General features: G+C 40.7%; 1 protein-coding gene across 1 annotated transcript in view; it reads right to left on the reverse strand.

The window, feature by feature from the left end:
• Window positions 1-16,380: 16,380 nt before the first annotated feature.
• LOC138395123 (aldehyde oxidase 2) overlaps window positions 16,381-20,958 on the reverse strand; it is a 76,462-nt gene continuing 71,884 nt past the window's right edge. The window contains exons 35-36 of the mRNA XM_069487657.1: window positions 19,237-19,312; window positions 16,381-16,957 (exon numbers count right to left, since the gene is read on the reverse strand). Coding sequence (XP_069343758.1) covers window positions 19,259-19,312 — 54 coding nt within the window. The 3' untranslated portion in view covers window positions 16,381-16,957; window positions 19,237-19,258. The remainder of the gene's footprint in view (window positions 16,958-19,236; window positions 19,313-20,958) is intronic.

The following is a 20,958-nucleotide window of genomic DNA, read 5'->3' on the forward strand; positions in this document are numbered from 1 at the left end:
GACGAAGGAGGGTTTTCAAGGCTTGTTATCACATTATTGGGTTCCATATTGCTGGACGCCTGTCCTAGACTAACCTCTCTTTTCTCCCACCGCCGCCGCATCCGACCTCTTTACACATGGAGGGATTGGAAGAACGAGGCTGTCCCCCGCCAGTCTCGCAGTTGGACGCGTCCTCCCGAAGTCCCTCCCCTTGCCCCCTCCTCTAGCGCTGGAAATCGGAGCCCGAGGGCTGGGGGCGTCCGGGTGCTGCGTGGGCGGAGACCGAGGGCGGGCCCAGGGGCTTGGCTTGGGTAAAGGAAGCCACACCTCGTCTCCACCCCGGCCGAGGTGGGCGAAACTCTTTCGAGCGAAGTCCCTAGCAGGGCGACGTTGCCCTGCGGTGCTGGCTGGGTGGGGTCGTCCACTGCCTCTCTTAGGAGAGAGGGGGACCCACGCAGAGGGTTAACCCGGGGAAATTGTGCCCCCCAACTGCGGCCGCCACACCTTGCAGTGGTCTCCGCCGTTGTCACCCGAGTGTGGTGGTCGTGGGGACTTGGAGAGCATAGGGAATCCCGTGGAGGACTTGTTAAAACATTGCTAGGCCCCACTCGCAGAGTTTCTGATTCCGTAGGTCTGGTGTGGGTCCCAAGAATGTGCCTTTCCAAAAAGTTCTCTGTGATGGTGCTGCTGGTCCAGGGACCACTTTGAGAACCACTCCATTAGAGGGTATATCATCAGGGAGCTGGGGGACGATCAGATAACACAAGGCGTATGAAAAAGCACTGTGGACGTTACAAAACTGCAAATAGAGATGCACAGCGGCTCCGGCGTGCAGCCCCATGTTTGTATTCGTTGTACCATAGTTTGCTTCTCACCATCGACTTCCTCACTCTCCTATCAGAGAAACCCTGAAGACAGGGTTTGTGTCTAAAATCACCCTCCCTGAACTCTGCTTCTCTCCCTTATCAAAATCCTTAATAGTAGACTTCTTTTCCTTAGCTGTCTGACCTCCCTCATCTCTAACTTGATGGAAAATTACTTCCCCAGCTTGCTTTCCTGAAATTATTGCCAGATCTAGTGAGTCCTTTCGGTCTTCACTCTCCTTGCCTCTTCTGAGAACTTGGATTGCTCCAACTATCCTGGTTACTATCACAGTATTTGCTGACTCCTTTTCTGTACTTACACCTTTTCTTAATACTTTCTTCCACAGCAATGTCATACGTTCCCAGGGATTTGACATTTATTCCGTTTAAAAGAGTTCCAAATGCATCTGCTGAATCATTAAACAAATATTGGTTAAATCCATGCTCTATGGCCTTCCAAGTTGAGGGAACAGTATCAGGAAGGTCTTTTTTTTTTTTTTTTTTTTTTTAATTTGAACGGTGCCCTTACACCTTTGGAGAAGGTTCTCTAGTAACGAACTATAGAAATCCCTGAAAGTATAGACTTAATGGGAAGGTCTTGAGGCAGTAAAGAACTTGACCATGGTGTGGCTGGAGCTTGGTGGGACATGGGTGGGTCGTGGGGAGCAGAGGGAAGTGGCAGGAGCCAGATCTCTGAGTCTCTAACTCAGTCCTTTCTCCCAGTCCCCCAATCCACATTATCTCTGCTGCACTGCCAAACAACACTCTCAGTGCTGTGTATTACTCTTTCCCCAAAACCATTTTTTTCTCTTCTGAAGTTCTGTTAAAGGTACAATACACCAATACAAATAATAGCTACTTTTATATAATACGTGTGTCAGGCACTCTTCTAAGCACTTTATATATTAACCTCATTTAATCCTCAGAACTACTCTATAAACTAGACACTATTATCAGCCCCATTTTATAGATGGAAAATCTGAGGCATAGAGGTCAAGTAACTTGACTAAGGTCATAGAGCTAGTAAGTGGAAGAGCTCTATTTGAACCCAGTCTGGCTTCACGACTATAATGCATGCCTCACCATCAAGATTTTATTTTTTTATTCATTCAGCAAATATTTATTGAGCTAGAGACCAGTAGAGATACAGAGGTTATAGGTCTATGGCCTCACAAAACTTATCTTGTGTTTGCCACATTTCTTTGTCAACGGAAAAAAAGCCAAACTCTGTAAAATAATTTTAAAGAGATTTACTCTGAGCCAAATTTGAGGACCATGACCTGGAACCATGCCCAAGAAGCCTTGAGCAACTGGACTCGGTGTGGTTGGGTTACAGTTTGGTTTTATACATTTCGGGGAGACTGGGGTTACGGGGAAAGTCATAAATCAATATGTGGGAGGCATACATTGGTTTGGCCCGACAAGGTGGGCCATCTCCAAGCGGGGTGGGGGTGGGGCTTAGAGGTTATAGGTGGGTTTGAAGATTCTTTCTTTGGCTTGTAATTGGTTGAAGACATGAAGCTTTGTCTAAAGGATTGGAATGTTTCAACATAAGGAGCTGTTTATCAGAGGTAAGCCACTGGACATATATTTGTTGTGTAAATTGAGGACCTGCAGGTTTGTCTTGCATTCCGTTAGGCCTGTTAATGGGTTACAAAGAATGTCCCCAAGAGGGGAGGGGGGAAAGTTAAGGCATGTCTGACCTCCTTCCTCCTGGCAGGCAATTTAGTTTTAGGATATTCCTTTGGCCATGAGGGGGTCCATTCAATCAGCCGGTGGGGGGATGAGCCTTAAAATTTTATTTTAGTTCACGTCTTAATTCCACCATCTTTTTCCAGTACCATCTTGATTTATGTGTCTATTTCCCCTAACTAAATGGGACTTTTGCAGTAACTTCTTAACTGCACTATCCCTCTCTCTGTACTTTCAGAGTAATTTTCTCAAATACAACCTGAATCATTTCATTGTTTAAATGCCTTGGTTTGTACTTGAGATGGCTCAGGATAGCGCTGACCAATGTTTTTCACCCTTACTTCCCATCACATTGATGGTTCTTAACCTATTATTACCATCCATTGTGGGGACTGTAGCAAGCAATTTTTGACTAAAAACTATACTCAAGTTAGAAAGTTATTTGGCTAGGTGCATGCCTCACACCTGTAATCCTAGCACTTTGGGAGGCCAAGGCGGAAGGATCGCTTGAGCTCAGGAGTTTGAGACCAGCCTGAGCTCAGGAGTTTGAGACCAGCCTGAGCAAGAGCAAGACCCCGTCTCTACAAAAAATAGAAAGACTAGCCATGCATGGTGGGACGTGCTTGTAGTCCCAGCTACTTTGGAGGCTTAGGCAGGGAGATCCCTTGACCCCAGGAGTTTGAGGTTGCAGTGTGCTATGATGACTCCACTGCATTTTAGCTGGGACAACAGAATGAGACACTGTCTCCAAAGGGAAAAAAAAAGGAAAGTTTTTTTCTTTGAAAATTAAAATGGATTACAGGTTATTTGTATTATAAGATCATTCTCACTTGCATTCTGATATACAGTATATCTTGGATGTCAGGGAGGGGTTTGAGGTTACTGGAAATTGAACATGGCAGGCAGTCATCTTTTCTATGCTTTTATGCTTTTTAAAGTTGCACCCATGGGAATAGGCACAGTGGGCTGTCGTAGGAAATGTCATTTGTAAATTGTATCATGGTAGAAAAAGTTTCCAAACTACTGACCTCTATGCTCGAGTCAGACGGGTCACACCATGTCTTCCCTTTTCTTGAATCTTACTTACTGTTCCAAGCCTTATTTCGACTACCTTTTCCCTTATGCCTTTTTTTTTTTTCCTCATTTTTAAGACTCCAACCTTAAGCCTTTTTTTAGTCACTGTGGCTGATGTGAATGTATTCCTTCTTTGAACTTCCTTTGTACTTAGTACTTTCTTTCTGTTATTTGATCTATTATACTTTTGTATTTATAATTGTGTATTATCCTAAACTGAAATTCTTGATGTGGCAGCTATTTCTTACTCATTTTAGTACTGCTTCAATGTTTAGCAAGCAACATGCTTTAATAAGTACGGAGTTATTTTGATGAAAGCAGTACTTTCATTACAATCATAGAGTTAATCATGGGGGAGAAAGAAGGGTGACAAATAAGTTTAAGGAAGACCTGGTTTCCTTATAGGGATGCTTAAAAACGGATATTTAAAGGAGGATCTAGTTCCTAACTTTTTTTCTTTGAGACAGAGTCTCACTCTGTTGCCCAGGCTAGAGTGCCGTGGGGTCAGCCTAGCTCACAGCAACCTCAAACTCCTGGGCTCAAGCAATCCTTCTGCCTCAGCCTCCCGAGTAGCTGGGACTACAGGCATGCGCCACCATGCCCGGCTAATTTTTCTATATATATTTTTAGCTGTCCATATAATTTCTTTCTATTTTTAGTAGAGACAGGGTCTCGCTCTTGCTCAGGGTGGTCTCGAACTCCTGACCTCGAGCGATCCACCTGCCTCGGCCTCCCAGATTGCTAGGATTACAGGCGTGAGCCACCACGCCCGGCCCCTAACTATTTTTTGATTTCATGAGAGTCACTTAACCTCTCTGTAAAATGTGGGTAGCAGATGCTCTAGTGATAGTTAATATCCTTCTATCTTTCAAAATTGGGATTTCATATCTTTTTCAGCCTGTTATTGTATCCTTAAACTGATTGGAATTCTCTGCAATACAGTCTGTGTCTGCTTGATAAATGCTGTACTCATATAACTGATGACCATATGGAGAGTAGAGGTAAATCTGATTTTTGAGGACAGGTCTGATTAGATAGATAAGGCCCAAGCCTGCCTTAGATTGGCTTTCATTTTGTTAGTGCTACACACAGCCTTGTTGTTCAGACTTTTAGTACTCAGCTGAGAGTTCTGTAATAGCTAACCTTGCCAATTCCAGCATGTAAATAAATAATAATGTTTTTGGTAAAATATTAGCCACATTCAAGACAGGGTCTTATGATAAAAGTATTTTGGAATTTTTCTTCATGTTTGATAGGCCAAATTGGTTTCCCTACTTTAATTAAGATTTATTTTGTAAATGAAAGTATTTCATTAGTCATTCTTGTCAATCTTCATAACATTTTTGTGTAGGATTATGTTTTGGTCCGTTTTCTGTTGCTTATAACAGAATACTTGAAACTGGGTAATTTATAAAGAAAAGGGATTTATTTATTATAGTTATGGAGGCCTGAGACGTTCAAGGGCTGTGTCTGGTCAGAAGTGTCTTATTGGTGGGACTCCCTTATAGTTCAGAGTGTCACATGGCAAGGAGGCTAAGTGTGCTAATGCACTCAGGTCTCTCTACCTCTTACAAAGCCGTTCCACCCCCATGATAACTCACTAATCCATTAATCCGTGAGTGGATTAATCCATTCCTGAAGGCAGAGCCCTCATGATCCAGTCTCCTCTCAAAGGCCCTACTTTTCAATGTTGCCACATTTGGGATTAAGTTCCTAACACATGAAATTTGGGGGACCATAGTGGATTAGTATTATTTCTTTCTGAAATATTTGATAGAATTCACCAGTTAAGCCATCCAGACCTGGGCTTTCCTTTGTGGGGAGATTTTTTTTTTTTTTTTTTTTTTTTGTTTTTTTGAGACAGAGTCTCACTCTGTTGCCCAGGCTAGAGTGAGTGCCGTGGCGTTAGCCTAGCTCACAGCAACCTCAAACTCCTGAGCTCAAGCGATCCTCCTGTCTCAGCCTCCCGAGTAGCTGGGACTACAGGCATGCACCACCATGCCCGGCTAATTTTTTCTATATATATATTTTTAGCTGTCCATATAATTTCTTTCTATTTTTAGTAGAGATGGGGTCTCGCTCTTGCTCAAGCTGGTCTCGAACTCCTGAGCTCAAACGATCCGCCCACCTCGGCCTCCCAGAGTGCTAGGATTACAGGCGTGAGCCACCGCGCCCGGCCGAGATTTTTAATGAGTACAGGTAATTCCTTTACTTGTTATAAACCTAATCTTAATTTTAGTTTCTTTTTAAGTAAATCTTGATAATTTGTATCTTTCTAAGAATTTGTCATTTCATCTAAATTGTCTGATTTGTTGGTATAAAGTTTTTCATAATATTCTTTTATAACCCTTTGAATTTTTGTAAGGTTGGTAGTGCTATCTTTTCTTTCATTCCTGATTTTGGTAATTTGTGTCAATCTCTCTCTCTTTTTTCTTCTTCCTTTTTATTTTTCTGTCTGTCTGTCTTTCTTTCTTTCTTTCTTTCTTTTTTTTTTTTTTTTTTTGAGAGAGGGTCTCTCTGTTGCCTGGGCTAGACTGCAGTGGCATCATCATAGTTCACTGCAACTTCAAACTCTTGGACCCAAGCGGTCTTCCTGTCTCAGCCTCCCAAGTTGCTGGGACTACAGACACGTGCCACCATGCCCGGCTAATTTTTTATTCCTTATTTTGTAGACATGGGATTCTTGATATGTTACCCTGGCTGGTCTGAAACTCCTGGCCTCAAGCGTTCCTTCCTCCTCTGCCCCCCAAAGTGCCTGGATTACAAACATGAGCCACCTCGCCTGGCCTCTCTTTTTTCTGGTCAGTGTAGCTAAAGGTTTATCAATTGTGTTGATGTTTTCAAAGGAAAAAGATCTTTTGGTTTCACTGATTTTTTTTTCTATTTTTTTTTTTATTTCATTGATTTCCACTCTATCTTTATTATTTTCTTCCAGGCAAGTATGCCACAGACTCCCTGTTCTTATCTAATTCTAACAGTTTTTCTTAATCTGTCATTTGCCGTTGGTTGATTTCCAGCATCCTGAAAGGGTGTTTTTGGATAATTTGACTTGTTGTATAGCTGTCTTGGGGAAAGGATTTGCTGATTTTCACGCTGCCATTTCTGTGAGTCTCCTGTAATACTTTTGGATTTAAAACATTTGAACTTAAATGAAAGGTGCTAGGTGCAACATGTGAACTTGAGATTTATTTATTTATTTATTTTTGTTACAGAGTCTTGCTCTGTTGCCCAGGCTAGATTGTGTGGCATCAGCCAACTCACAGCAACCTCAAACTCCTGGGCTCAAGGGATCCTCCTGCCTCAGCCTCCCTAGTAGCTGGGACTACAGGCGCTCGCCACCATGCCCAGCTAATTTTTTGTTTCTATTTTTGGTTGCCCAACTAATTTTTTTCTATTTTTAGTAGAGACCAGGTCTCCCTCTTGCTCAGGCTGGTCTTAAACTCCTGAGCTCAAGTGATTCCCCTGCCTTGGATTCCCAGAGTGCTAGGATAATAGGCGTGAGCCATGTTGCCCGGCCTTGATATTGTTTTTAACTTTGGTGGTGGAAATGGATACATAAATGTTTCTTTTTCAAAAGCAAATAACAATAGGTCTTTATTCCAACAAAGGAAGATGTCAAGGGCCTGTTTCAAAAAGAACATTGCTGCCCTTGGAAAATGATCTGGGAAAGTATTTATATTCCTATGCTTTAAGTCTTGTAGAAGCTTATAGAACACGTGGCTTAAATATTGCAATATATATATATGAAATACTTGTAGCCACACAAACACACACAAGTATGTATATATGCATATATGTATATATGTGTGGCTGGAAGTATTTTCATAGACTTCACAAAATTTTTACAATGGAAAAGCTTTGAGGTGCAGTGTGAGCTTTTAAATAATTTCATTTTAGATGAAAAATATGTTAAATATCCTTCAGTTGCTGCATATCTCATATATACCATTTCCTTGCTGCATAGAATTATTTTAATAGTTATTTTACAATAATTAATCATATTTGATATGATAAAAATAAGCATTGCTTAATGATCTGAACATTTGGTAAAATTTGGTAAATAAGTACCTTCTTTATTTGGTAAATAAGTACACACCTTATTTTTTAGATTTTTGGATAGGCTAAAATAATTGGGAGGCCTAGTGATTTAAGAAACCTGGCATGCACATGTTATCTCTCTCTCCTCTCTCTCTCTCTCTCTTCTCTCCACATGAGAATGATGACAAGTTAAGGGGAAAACTCTTTGCTCCTATAAAGTGTTTATTCAGAAAATAGTTTGAGGTGACTTGCAAAATAAGTAGTATTTTGGGTAATATGTATATTCTAAGTTATATAACATTGCAGGATTTCATTACAACAAAACAAAACCCAATAAAGGTCCATTTTGATGGCATATGCTATATTAGCTATAGGATTACTCAGAAAAAAACTTTATTGCTTATTAATTCATATCCCTAAATATATTACTGTGCAACTAAATAACCAGAAATCTTACTAATGACCCCAGATCCAAACATCTCTGTGTTAGAGAATTATCTCAAACGTAGAACTGTTTGTTTGGCATATTTAGGTGGCCATCTTTCCTTGATGTCTTTTTTTAAACCCAAATTTCACTTTTTGGGTGCTTCTATGTGATGGAAGGTTTTTACCCAAGATGAAAAAGCAACCAAACTAAATAGAACTTAGTTTCCTGTGGTCATCAGGAAATGATGATAATAAAGGAACCGAGTCACTGCTTTAATATTATTAACAGTAGTACTACTGCTACTACTCAGTGGGTACCACTACTAGTACTGATAGAGTGGTTATAGTAGATCTTACATTTATAGAGGACGTTACTGTTTATAAAATATTTTCACATGCATTTTATAATTCTTCATAGAAAGTCTGTGAGAAATTATGACTGCTTTGCTTTCAAAGTAAGCTAACTATAATATTATTACAGTATATTATAATATAATAATGATTATTATTTTTCCAAAAGAAGGCCATGGACTACCATTAAGTAAATTTAATGTCACTCTATCTGATGAGACAAAGTAGAACCTTTTTTCTTATGATGCATTTTCTTAAAATGCAGTATTAAAACTGTCTTGGAGGATTTCCCAGATCCTTCTGGTATAAAATTAGTTTTCTTTTAAAAAAACAGTTCCATTTTTTTCACAACCTAACCAGTGCAGAAGGCTGTAGCATCAGAGAACATTATACAATAAGGCTTGCCCAGAACACAGATTCTCAGCACTAGGTGACTAGTTAGTAAACGCTAAGATGAAATTCTCCATTAGTTCTCTATACCTATTGCTTTGAATTCAACTCACAGTTTTCAATACCTAAATTCTGTGAAGAACTTGTACAGCCTAGGTAAAAAGAGTTATTGAATAACATTAAGAATATTGCGGGTTTTATGACTTCAGAAATTTAGAGAATTTCTTGCATACGAAGAACAATAGATTTAATTGCCTTTGAGAAGTGCATTTGGTGAGACCTAGGAAGGGCTATGCTTCTCCGAGTTGGAGAAGAGGTAACAATGAAATGTTCTAGGACCTGAAGTGATCCTCCTGCCTCAGCCTCCCTAAATGCTAGGATTACAGGTGTGAGCCACTGCGCCTGGCCAGACCTCCACTTTTATTTCCTTTATTCAGCAAATACCTACTAGGTGACTGCAATGGAGGTCTGAAGACAGCAAGTCGTGGTGTGTATGACATGCACTGTCCAGCGAGGGACATAGCACAATACCGTCGTGAATGTGCAGAAGTAGAGGTATATGTACAGGATGCCATTAGAATGTGGAAGAAGGAGTGACCGACTCTGCAGCGTTGGGAACGATGGGTTCCCAAAGGATCCTGAATAGGAGGTGTTTGAGGTGGATCTTGATGGAAGAGAGGAGGTTGGTTAGATAGGGAAGAGGGAGTGGGGGCAGCACAGGGCACAGTCTGAAATGGGACTATGGCTGCCAAATTCTAAGGGCAGGGAGCAGGTTGGTATGTGTGTTGTAGGGTGCATGTATACCTGTATCTGTGTATGTGTATGTGTATGCTGGCGGAGGGATGGCAGACATGAAGCTGGGGTTAGCTTGAAAAGGGCTGGGAGCCCATCCTAAGGAGTTTGGTCTTCATCTGTGTTCTGCGTTCTATGTGATAATTTACTTTAAAGTACTTCAGAAATTTAGTGTAAACTATAAACTATATGGTGTATTTAAACATTCATTAACTTTTTTATATACCCTAGGTGGAGTCAATTTGCACCCTAGGTGTAGTTAATTTGCATTTGAAGAATCCAAATCATGAATCTGCACTTCAAAATTGGTTACCTAAGCATTTCAAATAATTTGCCAAGACTCTATCATAAAGTTTTGTTAATTGGTATAGGGGATGTTAGAAATAAGACTCACGGTTGGCTAGAAAGGTTACACTCACTCTGTGAACCTCATCTGAAGAAGGTCTGGAGCACTCCTGGTTCTGAGTGCTCGCTTCCCAGAGGATGCGGTCACTGGCCCAACAAGAAGGGTGGATGATTCCATTATCAGACTATTGTGTCCTCTCAGAGTGTCCCTGTCAGGCAAGATGCTTGACTTACCTTACTAGTGAAGGCTGTGGACATTTGTGAAAAGAACCTGTCAATTGCTGTGTTCGTCAATTTCCTGATTGCCTTAGGTCCCCCTGTGGTTCTGCCGAATCTACCCTTGCTTCCTCAGGTGAGATTTAATAGATAGATAACTTAGGAGTGGGGAGAATAACGTCAGGACTGAGTACAGAGGACAGGATATTTTTGTTGTTTTTTTAAAAACGTGTACCTCATTCTCCTCAATTTTTATAGATTATGAGCGACTTGAGAATAGGGTGTGGAAATAGAAATAATAAGCTCCCAAACTTTGATTCTTTTACATTTTGGTTAAGAATATAAATAAACCATCGGTCGCAATGGTGTTTGAAAGGCTTTGGAAGAAAAACTCAGGTACTTTTTATTTTTATGATGCTGATCTGGGTAAACTTGAGAACATGTATATTCCAACAATTTCTTGAGCACAAGGAACAAAGACAGCAGAGAGGTGTGCAAGAACTATTTAAATTGGTGCAGGCTCTGTTCTTGTTTTATTTGCTAAAAAAAAGAAGAGGAAGTTTGTTCTTAGTTATTCATTTAATGTTAATTACATTGGGCTGTTTGTTTAAAGTTAAAACAAAATTTTTATATACATGTATTCTTCCTGTGATGTAATCGTCTACTAGTTACATTTAGTCAATAGATTGTATTTGTTGTAGGATATTAAGTTTATTCATTTAAATTATTGATAAACTATGTTCATCAGTAACATCACTGTATAAGTTGTGTAGGCTCTTCTGACATACAGAAAACCCTCAGAGTCCTGTGTTTGTCTTTTTCCTTGCTAGCCACACATCAGTGTGTAACTTTAAAAATATAAACCACAACTCCCATATGATATATAGTGAGCAGATGTCAAAGATATAGTCAATGAGGGAGCCAGTATAATAAAGTGAGTTCAAAGGAAAATCTGAGAAACCAATATGGAAAAAAAGAACATTGGAATAAGATTGCAGACTTAGGGGGAAAAACTCCCAGGCAAACAACAAAATGAAAGTGGTTTCTTTTTAATTATACAGAAATCCTGCTGGGCATGGTGACTCACACCTGTAATCCAATTACTTTGGGAGGCTGAGGTAGAAGGATTGCTTGAGGCAGGAGTTTGAGACTAGCCTGGGCATCATAGTGAGACCCCATCTTTAAAAACATTTTTATAAAAATTTGGCAGATGTAGCACATGCCTGTATAATCCTGACTTCTGAGGAGGTTGAGATGGGAGGATCTATTAAGCCCAGGAGTTGAGGGTGCAATTGGCTAGAGCTCACACCACTGCACTCTAGCCTGGGTGACGGAGTGAGACCCTGTCTCAGAAACAAAAAAAAAAACAACAAAAAAACACCCTTTGTAATTTATCAGTGTGGTACCAGTTAATACATGTATTAGTTTCCTATTGCTGCTGTAACAAAGTACCATAAACTTGATGGCTTAAAACAACACAAATTTATTATCTTATAGTTCTAAAGATCAGAAGATCAGAAGTGGGTCACACTGGGCTAAAATCGAGGGGTCAAAAGGGCTGTGTTCCTTCTGGAGACTCTAAGGGAGAATTTGTTTCATTGCTCTTTTTTTTTTTCTTCTGGGGACTCTCTGCATTCCTTGGCTTGTGGCCCCCTTACGTCTTCAAAGCCAGCAACGGTCAGTTGAGTCTTTCTTGAACTGCATCACTCTAACACTGACTCTCGTGTCTCCTTCTTCCACATTTAAAGATTCTTGTGATTATAGGTGGTCCTACTCAAATAATCCAGAATGATCTCTTTATTTTAAGGATGACTGATTAACATATTTAATTCCATCTGCAACCATAATCCCCTTTGCTGTGTGACCTAACATATTCGCAGGTTCTGGGCATGAGGGCGTGGATGTCATGAGGGACCATCATTCTGCCTACCACATGACCTGACTTTTCAGAATCTGGGCTCTAATAAATAAGTAGCTGTGTAAAGTTACATTTCCCTAGGGCAATACTGCGTATATAACTTTCTAGGATGATGAATAATCGTCTTTTCTGTTCAGTTCAATATGGTACCCACTAGCTACATGTGCCTATTGAATGCAGTATTTGAAATGTAGCCAGGACAACTAGGGAATTGAATTTTTTATTTAATTAATTAAAAATGAAATCTAAATAGCCACATGTAGCTGGTGGCTACCATATAGGTAGGGCAGCCCTAGAGCATCAGATTACTCTGTGATGGTCTTGTTAGACAGTGCTAGAGTACAACATTGAAAAGTCACACTGTACTTTTTTTTTTGCCTTATTTCCAAGTTTTGGAATTTTTTTCTTTTTTCTTTCTTTCTTATTTTTTTGAGACAGAGTCCTGCTCTGTTGCCCTGGATAGAGTACAGTGGTGTCATCATAGCTCACAATGCTCCTACCTCAGCCTCCTGAGTAGCTGGGACTACAGGCGTGTGCCACCACACTTGATGAATTTTTCTATTTTTGGTAGAGATGGAGCCTCACTCTTGCTCAGGCTGGCCTCAAACTTCTCAGCCCAAGCGATCCTCCCTCCTGCCTTGGCCTCCCAGAGTGCTAGGATTGCAGGTATGAGCCACCACAACCAGTCCAGAATTTTTTTCTAAAGCATGTGAAAGTAAAATAAATAGTGGCTCCAGCAGATGTAAATCCAATAACAACGTGCAGCCTGGTTTCTTTGTCAAAGTACTATAGCTTCTTTCTTTTTAACCTTCCTTAGAGCTCGTGGCTTGTGGGTATCTGAGTTACACAGTATGGTTTCATCAGTACTCTCTGTTGTCATAGAGCACACTCATTGTGCTCTCTTACAGAAATGGAGCACCCTTATTCAATCAAACATATGTAAGTATCAGTCTGAGATAGACCTGTGGCAAAGGAGGAATAAAACACAGTCCCTGTCCCCAGTCAGTGGACCTCTCGTCTAGACACACACAGACAAATAGGTTGTATGTGTGATAGAAGAACCAGGTATAATAATGGCATGTGGAGAGAGGGTCACTTCCACCCCAGAATCTATATCTATTAGCTTCAGCAAGCAGGTTTATTGGTATAGTGTGTTGAATGGTGTCTCCCAAAAATTTATGTTGACCTGGAACCTCAGAATGTGGCCTTATTTGGAAATAAGGTTTTTGCAGATGTAATTAGCTAGGTTAAGGTGAGCTTAAACTGGATTAGGATGGGTCCTATATCCAATGACTGGCGGTTTTCTGAGAAAGGTAGAGGATTTGGACACAGGCACACAGGGGAGCAGGCCATGTGATGATGGAGGCAGATGTCGGAGTGATGCAGCACAGCTAAGGAACGACAGGAGTCACCAAGAAAGGAAAGGAAGATTCTTCCCAAGAACCTGTGGCCCTGCCAAAACCTTGATTTGGGACTTCCAGCATCCGGAACCGTGAGAGATTAAATACTTAAGCCACCCAGCTTGTGGTAGTTTGTTCCAGCAGCCCTAGGAAATGATGACAAGGTGCTGGGTAGGTCACAGAACTGCAGGCGGAGCGGAAGAACCAGGCCTTCAGATGTGCAGGAACGGGGCACTCCCGAGAATCTCGGGGGCAGGAGCCCCTGGACTTGCTCTTCACGGCTCGGCCATCCAGGCGGTCTGCCACACTGGCCTTTGAACCTTGTGTATCTTGCTCAAGAGACTCTTAACTCTCAAGAGAGAGAGACTCTGACCCAGCCTATCCTGTTCCTTTCCCCAGCAACCTGGCTGGAACAGGTGGAGTGGAGAACAGATGATTTCCCAAAGGAAAAGACACCAGTCAGATAAAAACAACAGGTGACCACTATACAGATGACAGTAAAGTCCCTTTTGGAACAAGAAACCATCCTGTTGAATGCTTCCCTTTTACCCCGTGACAGGGGTGTTTACAGATGTTGAGAAAGATCATCCTGGCAGCTGTGTGCAGAATGGTTTGGAGTGAGACCAGCTAGCCAGCCAGGAAACCGTCTAAACTTGAAGTTACAGGAGCACAGAGCAGCTTGTCCTGCCGTGGTGGCTCTGCAAAGGAAAGAACACTTGCTTTGTACTCAGTGGTGTCTTAACATTGACTTTCAAGGGTGTGTGGGGAGGCTGAGAAAATGTCTTTATTTTCTATCTCCAACTATTTCTACCTAACTTTTGACTTTTTGACACCTTAAGAATTGGAAAGGATATCTTTTGCTTTTTGTTTACTCAGTTATGAGACAGATCAAGTGTTAATTTTTACTGTTCTGGGGTGGTGCCAGGAGCAGGCTATTTTCCTTTACACGAGAGAAAATCTACTCAGAGAACCCAGGCTCACAAGAATACAAATGCCTCCTGCATTCCCAAGACCCAGGGGGAAAGAAATAGGATCTGTAGAGCACAAGATGGGCATTGAGGGTGAGAGTTCCTCACTATTACAGGCACCAGGCTGCCACTGATGGTGGGGAGTGGGTGGGGTGGAATTGTCCAGACAGAAGAGGAACAGCAGGTGTAACAACAGGGGCCAGAACCAGGTGCTTGTCCTGTTGCCTGAGACTTCCCCTAAGATTCTAACATTTGCTCATTGTATCCTGCCCATTCCTAGGGCCAGCTGAGAGCAGCTCTGATCTTGACAGCAGAGGCTGGACATTCTGGGACCGGCTATTCCTGAAGGGAAAAAAAAGTAGCTAATAAAAGTAGTGACGTTTTCTGCATGTGTGAGAATTAGATGGATGGAAATGGTAGGTGTCTTAATTGGTCTGGGCTGCTATAACAAAAATACCGTAAACTAGGTGGCTTATAAACAAATTTATTGCTCACAGTTCCAGAGGCTGGGAAGTCCAAGATCAAGTCCAGCAGATTCAATGTTTGGTGAGCGATCCCTCTCTGGTTCCTAGGTGGTCCCTTCTTGCTGTGTCCCCACAGAGTGGAGGGGGTAGCTAGCTCTCTGAGGTCTCTTTTATAAGGGCGCTAATTCCATTTATGAAGGCGGAGCCCTCCTGAGCTGATCACCTCCCAAAGGCCCCACCTCTTAATATACTCACCTTGGGAGGTAGGTTTCAGTATATGAATTCTGGGGGGACACAAACATTCAGGCTATTGCAGTATGAGAGTAAGTCTTTGCTTTATCTTTTTTTTTTTTTTGTAATTTTTGAGCTATGTCAATGTATTATTTATTTTAAAAATTTAGTAATTTTCATCCTTTAACAACGCTTATTGAGCCCAAAGAAGGGGTTTCAAATATGTGGCTTCAAATGTATCTTTAAAAAAATTATTTTATTAATATCTATGTAATCCAGATATTAGTGCATCAACCCACAGAAATAATTTTTATTCAAACCACTCCATTTTTAATGCTTTATTATTTTTAACCATGACAAATGGAAAATAAATGCCCAGTAACCATCCTTAGCTCTAATAGACCAAATTAAAAAAATACGAATTATATTTACCATCATTTAAAATAATACATGTGATAAAAACAAATTTCTCGCATTCCTATTAGATTAAGGATTTTATTTTCAAAAGAATAAAAATTAAAAAAAAATACTTTAAATTTATTTCATCCCAGCCACTCCAAGTTTTCCCAGCTCTTCTGCTCATGTATCTTTCATAATTTTTGTCCTGCCCATGACCTTTCTGCTCCTGTCCCACTTCATGCCTTGGGCTGCTGTGGCCTAGGGGAGCCTCCCCAGTCAGCAGATGGCCCTGTGGACAGCTGTGCCCCAGCCCTTCACGCACATGTGATCACGGCCCTGAGCGACCTTCAGCCTCCTCCAGGCTGTGCCGTGTGCCTCATCGCGTACCTTCGCTCCTTCCCAGTCCCCAGCGTTCTCAGCTCTGCCTCACAGTCTTCAGCCACTGCGGGAGTCACTGCAAACCAGGGCTTGGTGAGCCTCAGCACGCCAGTTCTGCCCAGTAGAGGGTCAGGTTACCCCTGACTTTCTGGTCAAACAAGGCCTAATTTATATGCTGGTTTTTCTTCCTCTGAAGGCCCCTTAAACTCAGATCAGTGGAATTTGGTGGATCTTGTATATTTTAAGCCATAAGGTAGGGGTGATTACAATTTATAATTCTTTTGCTATGTGTTATGCATGTCAATGTATAGGAAACTGAGCCATGCAGTATTTCTGAAACTTTGATACCAGATGGGATGTTTTTCACCAACAAATTAAAAAGAAATAAAGAAAAAACAGAGGGTTTGGGGAATAATACATTGAAATTTTTTTACATTGCTTTTCCCCCCTCCGAATTCCAAAAGAATGTTAGTCAGTTGAATAACAGATCTACATGAGGAAAATCCCACTCCTTTGCTGTCAATCCATGGTAAAAACAAAACAAAAACTTGCAGAACTCTTGTGGTGTCACTGCTGTGTGGCTATAGAATCAAATACGTCACTGGGAAAAGTCATCAGATGTTTGTCTACGAAGTATCTTTCGTTCTGTGATTGTAACCTGTGTTACCAGTCCAGTTAGATTGGATGGACACAGAAAGGAAAAAAATTGCTTCTACAGCAACATTTACATGATCTTTTGGGAAACACATCAGTATTAAACTTGCTTGCTGTGGTTACTGCAGTGCTTTCCCGGCGGCCTCTAGCCTGAAAAGTCTAAGTAAATAATTTGTAAATAATGATTCATCTTGTTAATGTGCTCAGACGTGGATAATGCTTCTAAATTTCATGTCTTTTTTCCCACCACAATAGCATCAGAGTATCAGTTTGGAGTTCAGTTAGGATTAACAAGCCATCTTTTTTTGGCTTTAGATCCAGGGATAAACTGGAACATGACATTTTTTTTTTTTTTTTAACTTGTGAGAAACTGAAACACCTGGGAAAAAAAGGAAAGGAAAATAATTATGAGACAAAGTGTACATTAACTTTTGTGTGTGGGGAGAAGAACAATAAGTAGTTGAAAATTGGATTGGTAAGCTTTGCAGCCATGAATAAGTGCATTTGGGTAGTTACTTCATCTCCCTTGCCTCTGTGTCTTCACTTATTAGAAGCTGGATGACATCAGAGGTTTTCAAACATTTTTTAGCAGAGGTTTAAAATGTTATGGGAGGCAGGGCACATTGGCTCATGCCTGTAAGTCTAGTGCTTTGGGGGGATTATCTGAGGCCTGGAGTTCAAAACCAGCCTGGGCAACATAGCAAGACCCCATCTGTCTCTACCAAAAAAAAAAATGTGGGGAACACACATGCATGTATATGTTTTTAGTGTGGTATAACTTTAATATATAAGGTCAATGTTGAACACTTACTTATAAAACAAATATCTGAGAACAATTATGCTACTTTGAAGAATGCAAAAACTTGAAATTGCAGGTAAAGATGACAGTTATCTACTCAAAATGCAACTTATGTCTGCATTTTGCTTTCATTGCACAGCCTAGAGAAAATTCTGACACACATAGAAATAATTGTAAATGGTAAAGTGCCAAGAAGGTTTTTTGGTTTTGTTTTGTTTTTTGTTTTTCAAATTTGTTTTGCAATCTGAGGAGATAGTCTTTATTTTAAAGTCTGTACAAAAACTTGACAACTCAGTAACTCAGTTCATTCAATTAGTTTAAATTTGGTATTTAGCACACCTTTGAGTGTGTGTGTGTATGTGTGTGTGTGTGTGTGTGTGTGTGTAGCCATCCTGTATTAAGTACCATGTGCCAGGCACAATGCTATGTACTTTACATGCTTTGCTTTACATAGGGTTAGATTGGATTTGCCATCATACTCCCATTTAACTTTAATAATTGGAAAGAGTAAGAAGGAAAGAGCTCAGATAATTCTGCCCTGCATTCTTTGGGTGTGTGTTTTAAAGTTACTATTTTATAATAATGTAAGGTGTAATTTTAAGTGTCACCTATTTTGATTTTTGTTGTTGTAAAGGAGGAGAAGCAAATTCTCATCAGTTATTTATTTAGTCTGATTTAGTAAAAATATCAATACAAGTTGTTCGCATATGACAAAGCACAATGGAATTAAACATGTTATATATATTAATACTTGTGGATTATTTTAGACATTTAATTGGAAAATTAGATTATAATGAAAAAAACTTTATTAATTTTTCTCTGAACTTATGATGTAGTTCTTTCTCTTCTAGAATGCTTTCGGTTTTTTTGTTATTGCTCAATAAGTTTGCAGAAAAGCAGAAGTTAAATTTTCTAACAATAAAAACATCAGCTTATATTTCCCAAGAAGCTCCTTCGGCCACTCACCAAAGTCTTCAGTGCTCTGTATTTTGGTTAAACAGCACAAAATTGTAGCTGTTGAACTCAGTGAATACAAATAGATAACTCTTCCAAATAGCACTAGTTAATTATAAATGTAGTAATCAGCAGATTTCAGTTTGGTGTTTTGCATTCAATTTGGAAGTGATTCTTCAAAGAATCAGTAAGTAGGATCTTTAAATATCTTAGTCTACTGCATTCTAATGTTTTGTTTTATTTTAAAATAAAAAGAAAAACTGCCATGTTGGCTAAGACACTCTGACCATCATTTGTCAGCTTCCAAAACCATGCATGTTTATTGTTTTTTTTTTTGAGACAGAGTCTCGCTCTGTTGCCCGGGTTAGAGTGCCGTGGTGTCAGCCTAGCTCACAGCAACCTCAAACTCCTGGGCTCAAGCAATCCTTCTGCTTCAGCCTCCTGAGTAGCTGGGACTACAGGCATGCACCACCATGCCCAGCTAATTTTTTGTGTATATATTTTTAGTTGTCCAGCTAATTTCTTTCTATTTTTAGTAGAGACAGAGTCTTGCTCTTGCTCAGGCTGGTCTCGAACTCCTGAGCTCAAATGGTCCATCTGCCTCGGCCTCCCAGAGTGCTAGGATTACAGGCATGAGCCACCGCGCCCGGCCCATGTTTATTGTTAAAGGATTAAAATGTTGGATAAGATATATTGACTTAAAAATGAAACTTTAATTAACCACTTGTGCAATCTTCAGGTCCCATAGAACATAGTTTGAAAACCACTGGACTGGCTGATTTTTTTTTCCCCCTCTCTGAGTAATTATCTTTTATTTATTTATTTTTCTTTTTCTTTAAGATTTTTATTTTTATCTTACTGGAAGTCCTCTTATCTTCCAACATCTTTTAGCTTATTGATCTTACCTTTTAGGAAATGACAGCAGTATTATGCTATAGGGATAGACCAAGGTTTAAATGTCTTAGGGTCATCTCTTGGGATCTAAGAAAGAAAGCAAATTAAATTAATGTACCATAATATCATTGCAATATTTCACCAGGAAAACTATGTGAAATCTTTTTTTAGAAAATCTTCTGATGGGAGGAGGCTGGATTTTCCTGGCTCCTGGGAAATGAGACTGTGTCGTTCCTTTCCAATGACAACTCTGAAAAGCATTGGGCTGGTGGTGTGCTCTCTACTACACCTAATGTTGCTAAATTAGAGGAACAGTCTTCACTTCCCAGATATGAATCCCAAAGAGAATTACAATATATATCCTATGAATACATTTGGGGGAGGCAGATGGAAAGTGGGATGTGGCCAGGCTTGAGGCGTTTGCGCTGGAACCCATAGACCTGGAATCCTCTGCAGTGATACAGTAACAGCCCTGTCTGCACCTATAGCCAGATAATTTGCATAGTATTGTGCTCTTCTTGCTAGTTAAACTGCAGCCTCGTTTCATGTTCCTGGGCTACAAGCTCCAAGAATGTGACTTGTTTCTCCTTCCTTGTGGTTCTGAATGCCTGTCTCTTCTGCCAGGAATTCCCCCTTAGGTTCGACCCCAAAGCAGAACACACATTACTCTCTTCCCCTGTTATGTTTCTGTTTGAAGCCTTGGTTGACTTTAGCTACAAAGGTGTTAAAAACAAAAACAAACTTCCTTAATGTTGAAGAGCTATGAAGATTCCCAAAAGCTTTTTTTTTTTTTCCTCCTGATATTTCTTTATTTCACAAAAATACAAAAAGAAAACAAAAAAATTCATAAGTTGTGTTCTCACTTTTTGCTCTTTGTCTGTATTGAAATGTAAATGAAGGGCGAGGTTTGCCCTTCCCAAAGGGCCTTCCCTATTCCCCTAGCTGCTCCTAGGGAAGGTGCCTGGCTATCTTCCTTAGAACTAGCCTATTCTGGGCAGGGCGCGGGGCTCACACCTGTAATAGCACTTTGGGAGGCTGAGGCAGGAGGATCCCAGGAGCCTGGGGATTGAGGCTGCAGTGAGCTATGATTGTGCCACTCTACTCCAGCCTGGGTGACAGAGCAAGGCCCTGTCTCTTAAAAAAGAAAAGAAAAAAGAACTAGCTTGTTCCACCTGGGCTGGCCTGGACATAGCGTCTCAGTTTATTCTGAGGTAGATTCAGATCTATTCTTCTGCTAAAGGTGATGGGACTTTTTAACCTCTTCTAAAACTCACTTCTTGTTCTTTTCACCAGACCTGGGCTCCTGGGGTATCCTTCTGTTTGGGGGCTTAGACCGACACTCATTCTCTTGCCGCGCTGGTTTTCTTGGGTCTCACCTGCTCCCTAGCCTCTGGAGAGAGGACACAATTTCCTTTTGTGTTGTCAAAAATCCAAGCCCTGGGACTTAAGGTGCTCTTCATGGATCTTTCACGATCTCCTTCCCGTCCTTCTTTCATCTTCTCCCTTGCCTGGTGCCATCTTCCCCCTCCTCCACTCTCCTTTTCCTCCCTGCTTGTTTCCTGATGGCTATGATTAAAGAACTACATTCACTACGGATGTCAAGATTGGTTCCACTTTAGTTAAAGCTCAGCTTCTGAAATAATACCTGGCCCTAGTCTCATTGGCCTCAAATCAAGGTAGTTGCCATCAACCCGGGATTCTTCATGTCATTGTGCAGTACAGGATTAACTCAG

This window comes from Eulemur rufifrons, chromosome 1, assembly GCF_041146395.1.
Source record: "Eulemur rufifrons isolate Redbay chromosome 1, OSU_ERuf_1, whole genome shotgun sequence".
Lineage (NCBI taxonomy): Eukaryota > Metazoa > Chordata > Mammalia > Primates > Lemuridae > Eulemur > Eulemur rufifrons.